The 21,212-nt window shown below is 41.3% G+C and overlaps 1 protein-coding gene across 2 annotated transcripts in view; it reads right to left on the bottom strand.

Moving 5' to 3' along the window:
- STK10 (serine/threonine kinase 10) overlaps positions 1-21,212 on the bottom strand; it is a 132,234-nt gene that overhangs the window by 30,537 nt on the left and 80,485 nt on the right. Inside the window, exons 1-7 of one of the 2 annotated variants that reach the window (XM_075856499.1) lie at positions 20,206-20,684; positions 17,713-17,785; positions 16,373-16,567; positions 15,785-15,866; positions 7,864-7,995; positions 7,215-7,739; positions 239-369 (exon numbers count right to left, since the gene is read on the bottom strand). In XM_075856499.1, coding sequence (XP_075712614.1) covers positions 239-369; positions 7,215-7,739; positions 7,864-7,995; positions 15,785-15,866; positions 16,373-16,567; positions 17,713-17,785; positions 20,206-20,347 — 1,280 coding nt within the window. In that variant the 5' untranslated portion in view covers positions 20,348-20,684. Of the gene's footprint in view, positions 1-238; positions 370-7,214; positions 7,740-7,863; positions 7,996-15,784; positions 15,867-16,372; positions 16,568-17,712; positions 17,786-20,205; positions 20,685-21,212 lie in introns of those variants that run through there. The other variant, XM_075856498.1, reaches the window with a different exon arrangement.

Genomic DNA, 21,212 nt, shown 5'->3' with positions numbered 1-21,212 from the left:
TTCTAAATAAAAAAAACACTGCTGTAATCTACATTACAGGGCTGATCACATCATGTACAATATAGGCCACTTATAATGTGATGACAGAGCCTCTTTAAGGAGGTATTTTCAAGTAAAATCTATTCTTTGTAAATACATGTGCGTGGATTATAAATTCTATCTAGACTCTTATGTGCATTGCCTTTCAGACCAGCACAGAATGTTTAGTATAGAACTTTAAGAATAAAATCCTATGTACCTTAAGAAGCGCATTTCTTCATCCTTCTTATCATCATCACCGATAATCTTTGAGGTGGTGACACTTACTTGCACACCATCAACTACATATCTTCTGGTACGTTTCAAAGTCTTGTTGTGTAGACGGGCCTCCTAAAACAAGAAAACAATTCAAACTTTCACAAAACATATACAAAATACTTCAATTCTCTTATTTTTCATATTATGATAAAAAAAATAAAAAATTTTGTGATGAAAAAATTTGTGAGCAAATGTTTGCCAGCCTGTAGGGGGCGCTGTTACTTCTATGAAATGACAAGATAATGTTCATCTCTAATAGAGTTGGTATATATTGTCCTATTGCAAAAAAAAGGATTACGAGGGGTTGTTATAGGCAATGGTGACTTTTAATCAAACCCTGCTTTTAATTTTCAAACCCTCTCAAAAAAATGAAAGCTGCTGTTGCTATGGACAACACTGCTATTTTATTCATGCGAGTCCCTGTCACTTGAAAAGTATGGCAAATTAGGTTGGGTGTAAATACAGCTTTTATACCCCACAGCTGCATTCCAGAAGTGGTCAGGTTGTCTCAATGCTCTCATTGGTCACCATCCCAGTCTGCCAGGGAAATAATGCCCCTCTCAGCTACAGTCACCATAGTCAGAAAGTTGTCTGACCCAATTTCAATAAAAAATTTCACAAATTCAGTTTTATTCTAACTACATACATCCTCATAACAAGGTACATGTGTTCTACTAATATATAAGGAATACATATATATCTCTAAACCTCACTTAAAAATTACTTCTGCGAGTATGGCATGCTGCCCATGCTATAACTGCAAATATCTGGATACTTTTTTTGCTAGTTTTACAGAACTCATTGTTATCAGATATGCAAAGGTGTTTTTTTTAAGGTCAGACTTCTGTTCACAGAGTTTTGACGCAGAAACTGCGCCAAAAAACGGCTGAAAATGCCTCCCATTGATTTCAATGGGAGGCGGAGGCGTTTTTTACCGCGAGCAGAAAAACAGTCTCGCTGTAAAAACAAGCGTCATGCCCTATCTTCGGGCGTTTACGTCTCTGACCTCCCATTGACATCAATGTGAGGCAGAGAAAGCGTACTTCGCAGCGTTTTTTGCCCGTAGCACTCAATGGGCACGAGCGAAAAACGCAGCGAAAACAGTGCCCATGTAGATAGTGCTACCCCGCCCAGTAGGGATGTCACGATACCAGGATTTGGACTTCGATACCGATACTTTGTGTAGTATTGCGATTTCGATACCAAAGCGATACTTTGCAAACAGTAAAAAAAAAAAAAAAGTTCTTCCATTTTCTGATGTGAGGCGCGAGGTGTGATGAATTTTGAATGTGCCTCACATTAATAGTAATTAACCCCATCATGTTTCTCAGTCATAATGGGTTAATGTGTAAGATACATGATGGGGTTAATTACTATTAATGTGAGGCACATGGAGGTTAAATTCATCACACCTCGTAGCCCACAATAAGTGAAAGAAAGCAGTTTTTATTTTATTTTTTTACAGCGTACAGATCATAAATGTGGTGAGAGGTTTCTCTGATCTCCGCCATTATAGAGCGGGGCTGCGGCTGTGTAATACAGTCATTGCCCCGCTCCTGACATTAAGTGCACGTGCTGTCAGCATGAGGTGATGCGGCCGGCGCTGCACTAATGAGCGGCGGTTCAGACACTGAGGACAGAACATGGGGGTGTTTTGTAGTGCGCCCGCCATGTTCGGTTTTCAGTGCCGCTGCTCATTAGTGCAGCGCTGGCCGTATCGCATCATCCTGACCGCGCGCACACTTGTCAGGACTCCGTAGCGGGGCAATGGCTGTATTACACAGCTCTCATACATTCATAGTATCGAAATACATTAAATAACGTTATCGAACCGATTGCGGATGCACAGTATCGTGCATCCCTACCCCCCCAGCCAGAGCATCGGCCACACTGTGGACAGGGATTCCGCTTGAGGAGGAACCCGACGTCACTGTCCATATATGGACAATGACGTCAGGGATTCCATCTAGGAGCGGAATCCACGGCCAGAGCGTCGGCAACGCTCTGGCAGTGGATTCCGCTCCAGGAGTAGCCCCTGACGCCACTGTTGATGTATGGACAGTGACGTCAGTGGCTCCTCCAGGAGCGGAATCCCTGGCCAGAGCGTCACTGTTCACTATCCATATATGGACAGCGATGTCAAGGGCTTCTTCAGGCTCAGCGCTTAAATTAGCGCTGTACCTGGGGAGTCCACAAGAAGCGGAGGAGCTCCCTCTACTCCTTTGGTCTGTACGAATGCTGAAGCAGGGTGCTGACTTTTCCCTGCTTCAGCATTGGGTTCAACAGTATTTGCATCCTGAAGACGCAGACAGTTGACATGGGGATATACACCCGGCCGACCGGGACAACAGGACACCACCTAGAATCCAGGACTGTTGGAAGGTATGCTATAGAGTTCTGTGACCATAAAAGTAGCATGGTCATAGGATGTCACCATTGCCAGATTGTGAAACGCCTGTTCTTCTAGATCTGCCTTAGTCAACTGTAAGTGCTTTTATTGTGAAGTGGAAGCATGCAGGACTAACAAGCGCTCAGAAAAAAAAGTAGAACTAGCAGAGTTCTGGTGCTGAAGCATATGGCACATATAAAGTTACCTATCCTCTATTGCATCCCTCACTCAGAGCTCCAACCTGCCTCTGGAAGTGACCGCAAGAACGGTGCGTCAAGAGCTTCATGAAATGGATTTCTATGGTCGAGCAGCTGCACACAACCCTAAGATCACCATGCATAATGACAAGCATCAGATGGAGTGGCCTAAAGCACACCGACTCTGGAGAAGTCGAAACGTGTTCTCTGGCGTGATGAATCACATTTCACTATCTGGCAGTCTGATGGGTGAATCTGGGTTTAGCGGATGCCAGCAGAACACTACGTACCAGAATGCATAATGCAAACTGTAAAATTTGGTGGAGGAATGATAGTCTGGGGCAATAATGTTATTGCTACAGCATACAAAAACAGTCTAGACAATCGTATGCTTCCAACTTTGTGGTAACCGTTTCAGGAAGGCCTTTTCTTCTTTTAGAATGTCTGTGCTACAGTTCATGAAGAAAGATGCATAAACAAATGGCTTGAGTAGTTAAGTGTGAAGAAACTGGAGTAACCTGCATAGAGCCCTGACCTCAACCACATGAATGGTGATTGTGAGCCATACCATCTCAGCCATCATCAATGTCTGACCTCACAAATTCTCTTTTGGCTGAATTGGCTCAAATTCCCACAGACTTTCCAAAATCTTCCCAGAAAAGTGGAGGCTGTTATGGCCGCAAAAGCGGGGACCAACTACATATTAACACCTAAGATTTTGGAATGGATGTCCAACAAGCTTATATAGGTGTGATGGCCAGATGTTCACTTACTTATGGCCAGATAAGGTGACATAAACATCTGCTAGATGAGGAAATTTTTCACTTTAGATGTGATTGGTAAAGAAAGCTACATATAGGTTAAAAAAAACACAAAAAATGAAACAAAATGAAAAAAATAAAAAAAAAATAAAAAAAACAGCCCAAGTGAAGGAAAAGATTTACTGAATTTATCAAATGTCATGTAAATTAAAAATGTGAAATAATGAATAAAAAGGTCTTTATGGAGTGAAAGAAAACAAACAGGTGAAGCTTTCTTTGTAATATTTCAATGACTTGAGATCTACTGATCCAATTGGCTAAGTTCGATTGCAATTCTGCCATGATCTGAAGACCTGTATAATGGGAGACTGGTTGCTAGGAATGAGTTGCCTGACTTTCCCCTGATAAGAAAGTCTGGTTGCTAGGCATACACTGAATAAATAAGCAAGATCAGCCGTGCAGCTCAAAAATGGATCCTCACTGAACTGATCGTAGAGAAAACAGCTTGACAGAAACCACAACATGTCATACCCCAGTTCTGGCTGTGGCTTTATCTAGATGGTTAGGTGGAAGTTCTCTTTAAAACATTACATACTGTATTAGTTACGTTTTTAGTACAGTTCTGTGCTGCTCTTACTTCAACACAAGCTATAACTAGATTTGTCCATTGCAAACACAAAGAGACAAACCGTGACCATGCAGCAATATGCAATGCATACAAAGTATCAGTTTCCTATTAACTGTGACCTTGTACACAAACAAGCTGCCCTGTGAGAATTTGCTACACGGAATACAAAAGTAACACAGAAATTAGGCCTAAACAGTGGATTTGGGACTATTTTTTTTTATAGTTTGTGTTGTCAAAGTAAACAACTAAAAATGCTACAATAAATAAGTAAAACCCCATGCAGCTGCGCTGGTTTGTGTACAAAGCTAATCCCTGCTGTAAATATGGCAATTGGTTTTCATGAAGTTCTTCTCTGGTTCACTTTCCACAGACACTACGGTTACATTAATATGCTTGAACTTGGTTCTTATCGTGAGAAACTAGATGCTGTTACAATGTGGAGTTATGTCTTAAACAAAAACGTTCAGAACATAGAACATTCCTGGATTCTTCTTGCAAATGTCATCTGTTAATGATCAGACAATGTTTGTCAAAGTTATGGAGAGGTCACATGGTGATAACACTTCAGGAATGGAAAGGAGCAGGTTGGTGGACATGTTCCAGGTCGTGGAGGTGAGCAGACACATGCCAGCAGTCTGGATGAATCATTTACAATTTAGTAGAACATAAAATACGCACAGCTGGATAAAACCAAGTTTAGCGCAGTACTAGCCCTTCACTTACTGTGCATTTCAAGCTACAAAGCGACGTTTTCCCATCTAGTGACATTTTTACAAACGGAAACAAAATGTCAACCATATAGGGATTTATACTGAATTTCTGAGTGACATCATTGCTAAGTGATTCCTAGAAAATACACTACACGATCAAGAGTATATGGAAACTTTTGGTGAATAGGGCTATTCAGCCATACTAACTCATACGTAAAATCAAGCATCTCCTTAGACGGACATCTGAAGTTGAAGAGTTTAGCCACTTCCAACATACTGTCATAGGATGCAATTTTTCGGAAAACTTTGTCAACCGCTAAAGCTGCAATAGTCAGAGTTAATGTTATGGTAACATTTAGGGGTAAAAACTGCTCTGCCACCAAGCTATACAAACTCACAGAATGGGAATGTGAAGTACTGAAGCAAGTAAAAATCATATCTTGCAACATTCTACCAAGTTTCAAATGTTGATGGAAGCCACACTAGCACAACAACATTTCATTAGGAGCATCATTGGTTTGGATTTCATGGCTGAGCAGCTGCGGATGGGCCCGAGATTGCCATGTGCAATGCCAAGCATTAGATAGGGTAATGTAAAGCACACTACCATCGGGCATATGAGTGATGAATCACGCTTCACCATCTAAAAGACAGATCTAGGTTTAGTGGATGCCAGGGAAAAACCGTATTAACTGAATGTGTGGTGCCAACTGTTAGATGTGGTTGGAAAGGAATAGTAGTCTCGGGCATTTTCTGATTTGGCAAGGCCCATTAAAGAGAACCTGTTACTAGGTCCTACAAAAGGAGTTAGTAGTCTCACCTAATAGCCGCTGTGTCTGAGACCAGCGGTGTCTGTACTGTACTTCAGGTCCCCCCATTGCGGAGCTATGGACCCCTGTTTATTTAGCAACTAATATGGAAATGAGCCGCTGGCTAGCCAAGTAGGCTTGGCCGCCAGCGATACTTAATGGGCCGAGCTACCACTGAGCCTCTTACGCGGACCTTTCAGCGTAAGGCTGATACACAGCGTTACCCATCACTGAAGGTGCTGCCCTGGATAATCCTGCTTGCCATAAATGTCAGATAGATGTTCAGAATAAATAAGAAAAAGATACCTATTCTACATTATCGTGATTGTGATCGACCGCCCCATATAGGAGTTTTTTTTCTTCATTCCACTCTGCAAAATAAAATACCCATAATTTTGGAAACCGTTGTACAACTAGGACATACGGATACAATATTTGAGTGTCCACGTTCATCCCATGTAGTGTGTGTGTATATAAATGTGTATGTATTTTTATTTACAGGTGTGTCGACTTGGAAACCAGTGTTATAATATTTCAAGCCAGTACCACACAGCAGAAGTTTGCAAGTAGGCAAAGTGGTGTAACGGCAACAATAGTGGCATAAGCAATGTGACATCTGCCCAAGTAGTGGATGCACAATACTTTATCCCCTTTAAGAGTCTTAGGGCCTGTTCACATCAGCGTTGGCTTTCCGTTCCGGGGTTCCGTCTGAGCTTTCCCGCAACAGAAAGTCAAACTGAAACCACAGCTTCCGTTTCAGTCACCATTGATATCAATGGTGACGGAAACATTGCTAATGGTTTCCGTTCGTCACCATTCCGGCAGGTTTCTGTTTTCCAGACGGAATAAATAGCGCAGTCGACTGCGTTATTGATTCCGTCGTTAAAACGGAAATCTGCCGGAATGGTGACGAACGGAAACCATTAGCAATGTTTGATATCAATGGTGACTGAAACGGAAGTGGCGGTTTCAGTTTGGCTTTCCGTTGCGGGGTTCACCCGACGGAAACCTCCGACGGAAGCCCGGAACGGAAAGCCAACGCTGATGTGAACAGGCCCTTATCGGTTTGCATGGCATATAACTGAAGGCAACACTGGTATATCCCCCAGTCTAAAGACTAAATATAGTAACAAATAAAACCCTATATTTATAGTTGGCGGAAGACAGGGTTCTTCCATGTTCCACTACTAAAAATCTTCCTCAGTATACCATTTTAAGTGACATCCAGTGGGTTTTGCAGCTGGGCATTTCAATTTAAGACTATTCATCTCGTATACATTAGGATTGGTTCTCAAGAAAACCCAATGTCTTTTATAGCAAAATACATACACAATTTGCATGAACAAGTTGACCTTTGTAATTCAATAGATTATACTTGTATAATGCATGAAAGAATATTTGGAAATGAAAGGAGCCAACTTACCCTAATTGACAGAGAACCGGTCTCTTTATTAAGGGATAGATCAGCAGACAAGTTGCCACTGAGATCCATACTGTCTGAAGCAGAGTTACTGCCTGAATCAGAATCCCTTTTGGATCGACTGCTGAAGAAACGGGAAGGAGAGTCAAAGCTTCCATTGGGAATCAGTTCTGCAGACAGACGATCAAACTGGTTGCTCTTTGGCCTGTGGCCGTTAGACACAAATGGACTGTGGTCTTTTCCCCTGTCCAGGTTATGATTCTCGGCTGTTGAATTATTCCTTATTTCAGGAGGGAGTAATGGGTTAATAATGATGATGTCCGGTTTCACATGTTCTTCACCATTGAGGGTTTCTGTGATATTCTCAGAAGACCTTATACTGTCAGGTTTGCTGCTTACAGTGCTGTCTGGGCTTTGGCCATCTGACTGGTCATCATGAGGTTTTAGACCATTGCTTTTGGGCTTTGTGTAACTCGACTTGCTCTTTTCCACATCAAATGAGTACTGGCTGACGTTCTTTGCAGGTGGCTAAGAGAAAGGGAATAGCACATGAAACATTAGACCCATTGGGGTTTTACCATATATTCGATTAGGAAAACAGAATCAACCCCATTCATTTGTATTTGAGATGAAGTACATATAACAGACTCACAGAGAGTGGGTCTGGTGACTCTTCTTCCTCCAGTTCTCCATTCTCTTCTATTTCATCTAGAACTTCAGCTTTTGCCTCTGCCACAAGATCCCGTAAAATTCTGTTGTTAACCCCTCTGTTCAAAAATGGATGCTGGGCACAACAAAACAAAGAATGTTTAATATTTTAATTACTTTAACCCCTTAAGGACGCAGCCTAGTTTGGGCCTTAAGGCTCAGAGCCCATTTTTCAAATCTGACATATTTCACTTTATGTGGTAATAACGTCGGAATGCTTAAACCTATCCAAGCGATTCTGAGATTGTTTTCTCGTGACACTTTGGGCTTCATGTTCGTGGTAAAATTTGGTCGATATATTCAGTCTTTATTTGTGAAAAATTGCAAAATTTAGAGAAAATTTACAAAAAATAGCATTTTTCAGAATTTAAATGCATCTGCTTGAAAAACAGACGGTTATACCACCCAAAATAGTTACTAGTTCACATTTCCCATATGTCTACTTTAGATTGGCATAGTTTTTTGAACATTATTTTATTTTTCTTGGACGTTACAAGGTTTAGAACATAAACAGCAATTTCTCATATTCTTAAGAAAATTTCAAAAGCCTTTTTTTGAAGGTGCCAGTTCTGTTCTGAAGTGGAATTGAGGGGCCTATGTATTAGAAACCCCCATAAAACACCCCATTTTAAAAACTAGACCCCTCAAAGTATTCAAAACAGCATATAGAAAGTTTTTTAACCCTTCAGGCATTTCACAGGAATTAAAGCAAAGTGGAAATGAAATTTGCAAATTTCATTTTTTCTGCTGAATTTCAATTTTATTAAATTTTTTTTTAGTAACAGAGAAGGTTTTACCAGAGAAACACTACTAAATATGTATTGTCCAGATTCTGCAGTTTTTAGAAATGTCCCACATGTGGCTCTAGTGCGCTCGTGGACTAAAACACAAGCCCTAGAAGCAAAGAAGCACCTAGTGCATTTTGAGGCCTCTTTTTTATTAGAATATATTTTAGGCAGCATGCCAGGTTTGAAGAGGTGTTGAGGTATCAAAACAATGGAAACCCACCAGAAGTGACCCCATTTTGGAAATTACACCCCTCAAGGAATTCATTTATGGTTTTTGTTATCATTTTGACCGCACAGTTTTTTCACAGCACCTATTTGAATTGGGCTGTGAAATGAAAAAAATGATATTTTTTCCAATAAGATGTCATTTTTGATCAAATTTTCTTATTTTCACAGGGAACAACATACCCCATTTTGTTGCCCAATTTGTCCTTAGTGCAGCAATACCCCATCCCCATTTGTGGTGATAAACTGCCGTTTGGGCCAATGGGAGGGCTCAGAAGGAAAGGAGCGCTATGTGTTTGTTGGAGTCCAGATTTTGCTGGATTGGTTTTCGGGTGCCATGTCGCATTTGCAGAGCCCCAGAGGTATCAAAGCAATGGAAACCCACCAGAAGTGACCCCATTTTGGAAACTACACCCCTCAAGGAATTCATTTATGGTTTTTGTTATCATTTTGACCGCACAGTTTTTTCACAGCACCTATTTGAATTGGGCTGTGAAATGAAAAAAATTATATTTTTTCCAATAAGATGTCATTTTTGATCAAAATTTCTTATTTTCACAAGGAACAACATACCCCATTTTGTTGCCCAATTTGTCCTTAGTGCGGCAATACCCCATTTGTGGTGATAAACTGCCGTTTGGGCCCATGGGAGGGCTCAGAAGAAAAGGACCACCATTTGGCCTACTGGAGCTAAGTCATGTATGCAGAAGCCCCTGAGGTACCAGTACAGTTGAAACCCCCGAGAAGTGACCCCATTTTAAAAACTACACCCCTTAAGACATTCATCTAGAGGTGTAGTGAGCATTTTGACCCCACAGGTACTGTGTAAAAGATAATACGCAGCAGATGGTGCAGTGTGAGATTTGCAATTTAATATATATATATGCCATTTCAGTGTCCAATATAGTGTGCCCAGCATGCGCCACCGGAGATATACACCCCTTAAATTGTAATGTGGGTTCTCCTGGGTACGGCAATACCCTACATGTGGCTGTTATCAGCTGCCTGGGCATACGGCAGGGCTCAGAAGGTAAAGATGAGGGGGGTAAGCTGTGCGGAGTGCATCAGGGTAAATTAAAAATCAAGGGATGTATGATACATTTTAAAACAATCTTTTATACAGAGCCCTGGTTTTTCGGGACACGTGTCACATTGGTATATTGTGTTCTTCCGTATCCCCCTCTTATAGCAGCCTCTGCACCTCTTTTGACTCTTTCCCTTTCCACCGGTTTGGGGAACTTCTCCTGGAAAGTGTTGCCCTGGTACGATGTGTGTGGCCTCGCTTCCAGAAGTACTGGGTGCCCCCCCTTCCTGGTCCCTAAAGATTAGATCTTGAAATTCCAGGAAAGTTCCCCTCTGGCCTGCACATCGACGTAGCACGTACGCATTGTACAAAGCCATCTGTATGATGTGCCCGGCCAGCTTCTTATACCACACCGCATGGCGCTGTAGGGCTTCAGGACATGATCTGACAAGTCCATCCCTCCCATGTACCTATTGTAGTCCAGGATGCAGTCTGGTTTGGGGGTGGCCTTTCCTTCCTATATCCTAAACCTGTAGGTATACCCTGATGCACTCTCGCACAGCTTATACATCTTCACGCCATACCTTGCCCTCTTACCTGGCAGGTACTGGCGGAATTGAACCCTCCCTTTAAAATGTACCAGGGACTCATCAATAGAAAAACACTTCTCGGGGGTGTATGCTTGGGAAAACCGGGCACTGAAACGGTCTAATAGGGGTCTCCGTTTATACAAACGGTCAAAACTGGGGTCATCTCGGAGTGGGCACTGCTCATTATCAGTATAATGTAAGAAGCGAAGTATTGCCTCATTTATTTATTTTTTTAGGTTCCAGTTCATTTCTGAAGTTGCTTTGAGGGGCCCATATATTAGAAACCCCTATCAAACACCCCATTTTAGAAACTAGACCCCTCAAAGTATTCACAACAGCATTTAGAAAGTTTATGAACCCTTTAGGTGTTTCACAGAAATTTAGAGCAAAGTATAGGTGAAATTTACTCTTTTTATACCATTTTTTTTATAACACAAAAGGATTTATCAGAGAAACGCAACTTAATATGTATTGCCCAGATTCTGCAGTTTTGAGAAATATCCCACATGTGGCCCTAGTGCGGTAATGGACTGAAGCACCGGCCTCCGAAGCAAAGGAGCACCTAGCGGATTTTGAGCCCTCTTTTTTATTAGGCACCATGTCCGGTTTGAAGAGGTCTTGTGGTGCCAAAACATTGGAAACCCCCCAAAAGTGACCCCAATTTGGAAACTAGACCCCTTGAGGAATCCATTGTAGTTTTCATGGGGTGCATGTGGCTTTTTGATCAGTTTTTATTCCATTTTTAGGTGGCGTGGTGACTAATAAACAGCAATTCTACTATTGTTTTTGTATACTTTTTTTTTTACAGCGTTCACCGTGCGCTATAAATGACATATTCACTTTATTCTGCGGGGCGATACGATCACGGCGATACCAGATGTTTATAGTTTTTTTTTATGTCTTATGGCGTTTGCACAATAAAATACGTTTTGTAAACAATCATTCACTTTTTGTGTTACCTTATTCTAAGAGCCAGAACGTTTTTATTTTTCAATCAATAAAGCCGTGCGAGGACTTATTTTTTGCGTAACGAACTGTAGTTTCGATCAGTATCATTTTTAGGTACATGCGACTTTTTGATCTCTTTTTATTCCATTTTTTGGGAGGTGAAGTGACCAAAGAATTGTGATTGTGGTACGGTTTATTATTATTTTCTTTTACGGCGTTCACCGTGCGGGATAAATAACAAAATAATTTTGTAGTTCAGGCCGTTACGGACGCGGCGATACCAATTATGTATAGTTTATTTGTTTGTTTGTTTATATATTTTTATTAATAATAAATGACTGATAAGGGAAAAAGTGGGACTTTTACTTTTAAAACTTTTATTTTCTTATTTTTACACATCTTTTTTTAACTTTTTTTTTACTTTATTACTTTGTCCCACTAGGGGACATGAGGGCAGGAGGCCCTGATCGCTATTCTAATACACTGCACTACATGCGTAGTGCAGTGTATTAGAGCGGTCAGCTACTCACTGACAGCAAGCATAGTGGGTCCTGACGTTGTCAGGACCCACTAGGCTTCAGTCTATGGCATAGCCGGACGCCATTGTTTGGTGTCCGGTTGCCATAGTCACCATCGCTGGCCGCTATCGTGTAGCAGGCCGGCGATGGCGGATTAACCCCTAAGAAGCCGCGATCGCTATTGAACGCGGCTTCTGAGGGGTTAATCGGCGGGGGAGCTCCGCGATCGGTCCCGGCACATTGAGCAGTGATAGTCTGCTGTCGGAAACAGCAGCTATCACAGCTCATGAACGCGCCCCGCGCGAACGGCGCCGTGTTTACTCCATGACCTACTATTAGGTCACTGAGCGCGAACGCTACAGTTAGCATGACCTAATAGTAGGTCATGGAGCGTTAAGGGGTTAAATGTTTACCGATTTCCTAAGTTGAAATATCACTACTATCCTATTTTACTGTACTGAAGGATACCACTGATGTTTCACATTTAAGGCTCTGGTCACATCTGTGTTGGGGTCCCATTCTGACGCTCCGTCTGAGGTTTCTGTCAGAACGGGACACTGAACAGACGAAAACTGATGCCAACGGTAACCAGAGGTTTGTCGACTATGCTATTGCTTCCGGCAAAACGACAGATCCAGTGCACAAAAGAGACAAACGGAAACCACGGGCACCGGCTCAGTCACCATTGAAATCAATGGTGATGGAAACCTCTGGTTTCCGTCTGCGTCAGTTTGCGTCTGTTCAGGGTCCCGTTCTGAAAGAAACCACCGACGGAACGTCAGAACAGGAAGCCAACGCAGGTGTGAACAGAGCCTAATACAGGTAGAGTGCTTGTGAACTATCTGAAACAAAGCCCACATATCTCTGAGCTCTGTTCATAACTGTAAGGCCTATAACATTAGAACAGTCAAGAACCCTTACAGCAAGAAAATATTTGAAAAACCAAAAACACACTTGTGAGAAGCTGGCTGTTAATACAAAAGATGACAATAAAAGTTGTTTTGTATGGACAGATCTTGAAAAAGTAATTTGGGGCTTGTCTATAGTAACACAGTTCTTAAAGCTGAAAAAAGACATAAGTCAATTCTTCAACCCATTATCCTACAGTGTTGATCCAGAGGAAGAAAAAAAAACCCCACGGGGAAGTAGCAGATTTTCTTCATCAAAAGGGAAAAAGAACAAAAACCTTTCACAACTCCAAATATGGCAATCAAAATAAATCTTTGGATCAACAACCCATCTCCAGAAAAGTACTCCTAACTTGTAATATTATTACACCCAAATAGGCATCCAGGCCCCTTTTAACCCCTTAGTGACCAGCCCATTTTAGCCCCTAATGACCAAGCTATTTTATTCGTTTTTCTATAGTCGCATTCAAAGAGCTATAACTTTTTAATTTTTTCGTCTACATAGCTGTATGAGGACTTGTTTTTTGCGGGATTAGTTGTGCTTTTTAATAGCACCATTTTTGGGTACATATAATTTTTATATTAACTTTTATTAAACTTTTTGGGGGGGATTCTAAAAAAAAACTGAAATTCCGCCATTGTTCTATGCGTTTTTAAATTGACGCCGTTCACTATGCGACGTAAATAACATGTTACCTTTATTCTATGGGTCGGTACGATTACGGCGATACCACATATGTAGAGGTTTTTTTTATGTTTTACGACTTTTGCACAATAAAAACACTTTTGAACTAAAATTATTTGTTTTTGCATCGTCGCTTTCCAAGAGCTGTAATTTTTTTATTTTTCCATCAATGTAGTGATTTTTTGGGCTTGTTTTCTGTGGGACAAGACGTAGTTTTGATTGGTTTTGTTTTGGGGTGCATGGGACTTATTGATTCATTTTTATTATGACTTTTTTGGGGGGCAATGGAAAAAAATTGCAATTTCACCATTGTTTTTTGCGTTTTTTTTTTTACGGTGTTCACTTTGCGGTTTAAATTACATATTAACTTTATTAATGGAGTCATTACGGTCGCGGCGATACCATATATGTGTACTTTTTTTTTTTTTTTTTTTTACACTTTTACTAAATAAAACCACTTTTTATGTTAAAAAATGGTTTTATTTAATTTTTTACTGTACTTTTTATTAATAATCTTTATTTCACTTTGATGACTTATTTTATTAGTCCCACTAGGGGACTTTACTGTGCGATATTCCGATCGCTGCTATAATGCTCTGGTATACTTCGTATACCAGAGCATTATTGCCTGTCAGTGTAAATCTGACAGGCAATCTGTTAGGACGCGCCGGAGGCACGTCCTAACAGGCATATGTCCAGGGCAGACCTGGGGGCTTTTATCAGGCCCCCGGCTGCCATGACACCCCATCGGAGACCCGCGATTGCATTCGCGGGCCGCCGATGGGTGACAGAGGGAGCTCACTCCCTTTGTAAACAAAGTTAAATGCCGCGGTCACGGGCGTTGGAGCAGGAGCTCAGCTGTCATCAGACAGCAGAGCCCCGGCTCCTGCCTGCACGGGAGACCTGTGCAGGACTTAGACTAGGCTGACGTGAAAAGGCGTCAGCCTAGCCTAAAGCCCATTAGTGACCGACGTAAAAAGGCGTATTAGTGGTCACTAAGGGGTTAAACTCTTTTAATGAATTAACCATCAAAACATCTTGTGGCAGAAAGTTCCATAGTCTAACTGCTCTTACAGTAAAGAATCCCCTTCTGTAATGATGTAGAAATCTTCTCACCTCTAGATGTAAAGGATGCCCACATGTCATGGTTACAGTCCTGGGTAAAAATAGATTATGATAAAGATCTCTGTATTGACCTTTGATAGATTTATACATAGCGGTCATACCTCAGCTGTCTTTTTTCCCCCAAACTAAATAACTCTAATTTTGATAATCTTTCTGGGTACTGCAGCCTAACCATTCCATTTATTGCTTTGGTTGCCCACCACTGAACCTGCTTCAGCTCTACTTTTCTTTCTTGCCCCTTTTGATGCATCTTATGATCTTATTTGTTTTGGCAGCAGCTGCCTGGCACTGCTTGCTACAATTGAGTTTGCTGTCTATTGCTATTACCAAGTATATATAATCATGTGAGTTTAACCCAGTGTCTCCCCATTTAAGGCCCTGTTCACACTGAGGTTTATTTGCAGGCAGATTTTGACCTGCCCACTCTTTGCCGTGTCTTTCGCAGCGTTTTTTTGCCCGCGGCCATTGAGCACCACAGGCAAAAAACGCTGCGAAAACCACTTCCTCAGCCTCCCATTGATGTCAAAGGGAAGTCAGAGACGTGAGAGCACTCAACCGCTTTGTGTCTGTTCGGCTTTTTCCGGAAATAAATGTATCGGTGTATGGACTCAATAGAAAGTCTATGAGCCCTACTCCAATACATCGGCTTTCCGGAAAAAGCTGAACAGGCACGAAGCGGCTGAGCGCTCACACGAGCGCTTCAGCTGCTTCGTTCTAGCGATGGGTGTGGATCTCAGTGCTCGGACCCCAACCAATCCAAATTTCTGACATGTTACTATGACGTCAAAAGTTTTCAAACGTTTAGCTACACTTTAAATATATTGCACAAACATTTTGTTTAAAGATTCTTTAAATACATTGCATTATTGCCACATTATAAGAAAAGATGTTTCCTATGTAGGGTGATTTATGACTAATATTAAAATGTTAATTGTAAAACACCTCAAAGGAATCAGGGTTAACACATAAAAAGAACAGCATGAAGACAAAATATTTGCAAAACAGAGTAATCTTCTTGATAACACTCATTGTTGGCAGAGTGAGCTTGGCTCACCTCCAGGAGCTGTATGGAGCTTGGCCTGGTCTCCGGATTCTTATCAAGAGCCTTTTTCAGGAAGTCCCGGAACTCCTGAGACCTTTCAACAACACAACAGTTGGTGATGTCATTAGAGATACAACATGTCAGGGATATGTCGAAAAAAAACCATGAAGAATTGTATTTATTATTTTCAGTTACTCATTTCCTTAGCAGATTTGGCAACCGTTCCGATCAACACGGTTGAGGCCAGGGTCTTGAAATAGCAGACAATGCGAACAGTGTGTCTAAATTTATAAACGGAAGCAGCCGATATCTTTAGGGTACACCTTTATGGGGACACATGGAAAACTACGTGGAGAACGTCATCTTTACGGACTCAAGTTCCGTTTCTCTAGACAAACTATGCTGTAAAGCCCTGGAGTTTTGTCTGACCAGCAACAATCACTAAATATGAAGCAGATTTCTAAAACATCTACAACAATATGCTCCAAATAAGAAACTAAAATGCCTGGAATGCTTTTTAAACACAATCTATGAAGCATGCAAACTTGTGAGAAACTTTGGCATGGTCATAAACTATTAACACGTAATAAGAAAACTTACCACTTGGAAGGGGAAGAGAGGACGGGTGGCTCTGATTTGGCAATTTTCAAAAGCACCCGCATGGGATTAAGTTCATGATGTGGTGGCTCAATTTGAGCCATTTCAATGAGTGTTATTCCTAAAGACCAAATGTCAGCTTTGTAGTCATATGGAGCATCTTTCATCGTCTCACACATCACCACTTCAGGGGCCATCCTGTGAAGAGATGTGAATATGAACATGACAATTCTCACCACTTCTGTACAGCCCCTCATGTGTTACACTATCATTACTGAATAGGCAGTGAAAAGGGGAATGGTTATGAAAATGTCAAATATGTTGATGAAAAACATTCCCCTTACATCTGGATATCAACACAAAACTATATACCCTGTGACATTCAGCATTCCTGACTTAAAGGAAAAGGCAATAATAATGCAGGAGACTATTCTACTTCTTTATGAAGAATTGTTTCTCGGGGAAAAAAATTTTTTCCCCCATACAGTAAACTGTATACTGCAGTATATACCCCTATAGCGGCAGTAGTGTTTGTTTGTTGGCCAGGCATTTAACTTCAATGGGTGGAGCTGCAATACCAGACACAGCCCATAGACCAGTGCGGCGGCTTTTCTGGGGGGACGGAGACAACGATCAATTTCTCTAACGCTTGATGACCCCTTTAACTATATAGGGAAACGTGTGCTCCATATCAAAAGAACAGAGCACTGGCCACTGATACTAGGAAAACCATTCAAATCTAACAGTAGTCATTTATTTAAAACGTGAAATGGAAGGTGCACTTTAAATAAGGTGGTATGTCACATTCCTCAAGGCTTCTCATTCTAAGCATATTTCTTACCCTTATACCAAGATAGTTCTCCGTTTACATCAGCTCTACATAAGGAAAACATTTATTCGTTCTCAGCAATAGAAGCATACCCTTGTAGAGGCCACAAAACATGTAGTATATACGTTCAGGCTCATATTAAACAGAAATAAGAGCGCTCTTCTATGACTGAAGAGCCATTGACACTATTGAACTCTATGTAGGGTTAAACAGGAGACATTTCACATTTTTCGAGTGTTTATTTAGTTCATTCAGTCCTAGAATAGTTCATTTGCAGGGAAGATGTAAGAAGAAATCTGCAGGGCTTATAAAGTATCTGCTATGTTTGAGCGGATGCTAAAAACGGCCAAAATAAAATAAAAACATATGTCCTTCACATATTATTTTGGATTATGGAAAACCCAGCCAGACTATATGTACAGCGCGGCCTATATTCCCTTCATCATTAATACTGTAAAATTGAAAATGAAATGCTACAAAATTATTCTAGTTTTTATGAGACATCACAACTTACCAGTAAGGTGTACCTATGAAGGAGTCTCTCCTTTGCAATGTTTTTCCATTTTTTGCGGAGACACCAAAATCCGCTGCATGTAAAAAAGAAAGAGGTTAGGCTGCTGCTTTCTACTTGGACATGACAGCACATAAGTGGATTATGGGAAACCTGAAGTAACAGAAGTGCAAATCATGAACAAATAGCCTAAGGCCTCATGCACACGACCATGCATTTGCGGCCACATGCTATCCGCGATTGCGGATAGTATAGAACACATGCTATCAAATGGGCAAATGCACACAAAAAAAAAAATAGGACGTGTAATTATACGGTCTGCAATTGCGGTCCGCGCTAATTCAAGTCAATACACGTGTGTGTGCACGGTCCGTGATTGTGAATGGCCCGCGGACGACACTCCACGGCCCGTCAATGCCGTAATCACAGACTGTGCACACCTCTATGGTCGTGTGCACGAGGGCTAAGAATATTAAACATTATGTCTAACAGATTTAGGCTCTGTTTACCCTAGTGTCATGACTTTCGGTTTAACCCCTTAATAACCAGGCCATTTTGCGCGTTAATGACCAAGGATTATTTTTAGTTTTTTCACGGTCACATTCCAAGAGTCGTAACTTTTTTTTAATTCCGTTGACATAGCCGTATAAGGGCTTGTTTTTTGCGGGACGAGTTGTGTTTTGTAACTGTACCATTTTTAGATGCTTATAATATATTGATTAACTTTTATTAACTTTATTTTAGGAGAGAATTGAAAATAAGCAGATATTCCAGCATTAATTTTCACGTTATAAATTTACACCGTTTACTATGCAGCGTAAATAACATGTTAACTTCATTCTATGGGTCGGCACGATTACGGGGATACCAAATATGTAAACGTTTTATATGTTTTCCTATGTTTGCACAATAAAAGGCCTTTTAGAAAAAAATTACTTGTTTTTGCATCACCGCGTTCCAACAGACGTAATTTTTTTATTTTTCCGTCGATGTCGCATTATGTGGGCTTTTTTTTTTTTCGGGCCAATGTGTAGTTTTCATTAGTACTATTTTGGGGTACATAGGACTTATAGATTAACTTTTATTTAATTTTTTATGGGGGGATTGGGAGAAAAGTGAGAAATTTGCCGTTGTCTTTTGCGTTTTTTTTTGGACACCGTTCATCCGGTGGTTTAATTAATGTGTTCATTTTATTGGTCAAGTTGTTACGATCCCTGGGATACCATTATATATGTGTATGTGTGTATGTGTTATTTGTTTTGACACTTTTACTAAATAAAACCAAAGTTTTATTTGATTTTGACTAATTTTTGTATTTTTTTTTCACAAACTTTATTTAACCGATTTAAATTTTTTTTTTTAGTCCCACCAGGGGACTTCACTATGCGATCTGCTGATCGCATATATAATGCTTTGGTATACTCTGTATACCAAAGCATTATTGCCTGTCAGTGTAAAACTGACAGGCAATCTGTTAGGTCATGCCTTCGGTATCGCCTAACAGGCAGATGCTGAAGGCAGACCTGGGGGTCTTTGTTAGGCCCCGGCTGCCATGGAAACCCAACGGCGACCCGCGATTTCTTTGCGGGAGCCCCCTCCCTCTGTCAAACACATTAGATGTCGCTGTCACTATTGATGGGTTAAACTGCTGGAATCGGAGTGCGCTTCGATGCCGGCAGTTGCAGCAGGAGCCAGGCTGTGTATAACAGCCGTGCTCCTGCCGCAGATTGCGTTGGTACACTTGCAGTACCCGCGCCATCACAGGACTGATATATCCGTCCTCCTGCGCGAACTAGCAGCTGCAGCGGACGGATATATCAGTCCTTCGGCGTTAAGGGGTTAAACAGATATTGACTAATCCGCTTACAATGGAGCCAGTCAGGTTTAGATCAGGTTTTTTTTCTCCCCAATGGTAAGAATTATGCTGTATAATAAGCTACATTTGCGGTCAAAAATCTCAGAGACAACAAGGGAATGGCAAAAACACTAGTGTGAGCAGAGCCATAAAATAGGGGACTACAGGTTATGTTTGCAAAGTATTGCAGAGAAAAATGTAAAACAAAAACAACATAAGCATATATCAACAGCCAGACCGTTCATACAGCCATTGCTTCACTTCACCTTGCAAAAATATGAACAAGTTTTTTTTCCTATCAGAATGTTAGTACAAACACAAGCGACATTTACCTTTGCTGTCGGGCAGCTATTCATTTAAAAATATTAATACATTTTCAGAGAAAAGTACCTATATGTGTCTAAATGGTCCCCAGATAATGCCACCAAAGCTCAAAAGTAGTTATTTTTCATTTTCATAATGTTGTCCAGCTCTGTGCAGCACTATTGTTTTCATATTGCTAGCGATTGCTGTTGCGGGATTACCATGTAAAGGACTACAGCTCCCATGATTCCTCTCTCCTCTCAAAGACATGGTCTATATTTACAGCTGCCTGTATGCCCCTCTATTACAAGGTGTAAGGTAGTGATTTAATTACTTACTGTGTGTTACGGAGTCACAGCTCTGCTGTTTTGCGGGTAGAATCCGCTGCCCAGCATGTGAAACACGATCCCCCCAGAGACAGGGCGAGTGAGGGGGGGAAAGAGAGAGGAGTGAAGATAAGGGGCATGTGATGTGTGACATTCTGTACTACAGGGAGGGGCGAGATAACTTTATGATTCAGTGTATTGAACGTTACACAAGGAGGAAATAAACACTAGGAGCGTGATCAAGTGACTGTAAGCCAGTTTCTCATGCAGAGGGTTTTCAGCTACAGACAGCACATTAGTAAGTGACTAAACTTACTGCAGTCAAACCATTTGCACACAGTTTAATCTCTTCAAATAAAATGAAAATTTTTAGGTGGCACCACTTTGCTGTCTGTAGAGTGACTGCATTTACAGCTAAGGGCCTGTTCACATAACCGTTCGCTTTCCGTTCCGGGGTTCTGTAGGAGGTTTCCGTCGGGTGAACCCCGCAACGGAAAGTGAAAGTACAGCTTCCGTTTCAGTCACCATTGATATCAATGGTGACGGAAAAATCGCTAATGGTTTCCGTTCGTCACCATTCCGACAGGTTTCCGGTTTTCCGAAGGAATCAATAGCGCAGTCGTCTCCGCTATTGATTCCGTTGGAAAACCGGAAACCTGCCGGAATGGTGACGAACAGAAACCATTAGCGATGTTTCCGTCACCATTGATATCAACGGTGACTGAAACGGAAGCTGTGGTTTCACTTTCACTTGCGGGGTTCACCCGACAGAAACTTCGGACGGAACCCAGGAACGGAAAGTGAACGGCGATGTGAACAGGCCTTAACCGACATTACTTTACCGCAGATAAACAATTGAAAGGTTAAAAGGAAACCGGTCACGTCTCTTTTCGCATCAAAACTGCTCGATCCATAAATTAACAATGGCTGCACATTAACAGTATTGTCTAAGCATGCCCAATACCCTTAACCCCTTCCCGACATTTGTCGTATAGATACGTCATTTAAAGAAATCCTCT

Source organism: Rhinoderma darwinii, chromosome 3 (genome assembly GCF_050947455.1).
Source record: "Rhinoderma darwinii isolate aRhiDar2 chromosome 3, aRhiDar2.hap1, whole genome shotgun sequence".
Taxonomy (NCBI): Eukaryota; Metazoa; Chordata; class Amphibia; order Anura; family Rhinodermatidae; genus Rhinoderma; species Rhinoderma darwinii.
This window is presented reverse-complemented; position numbering and strand designations above follow the sequence as displayed.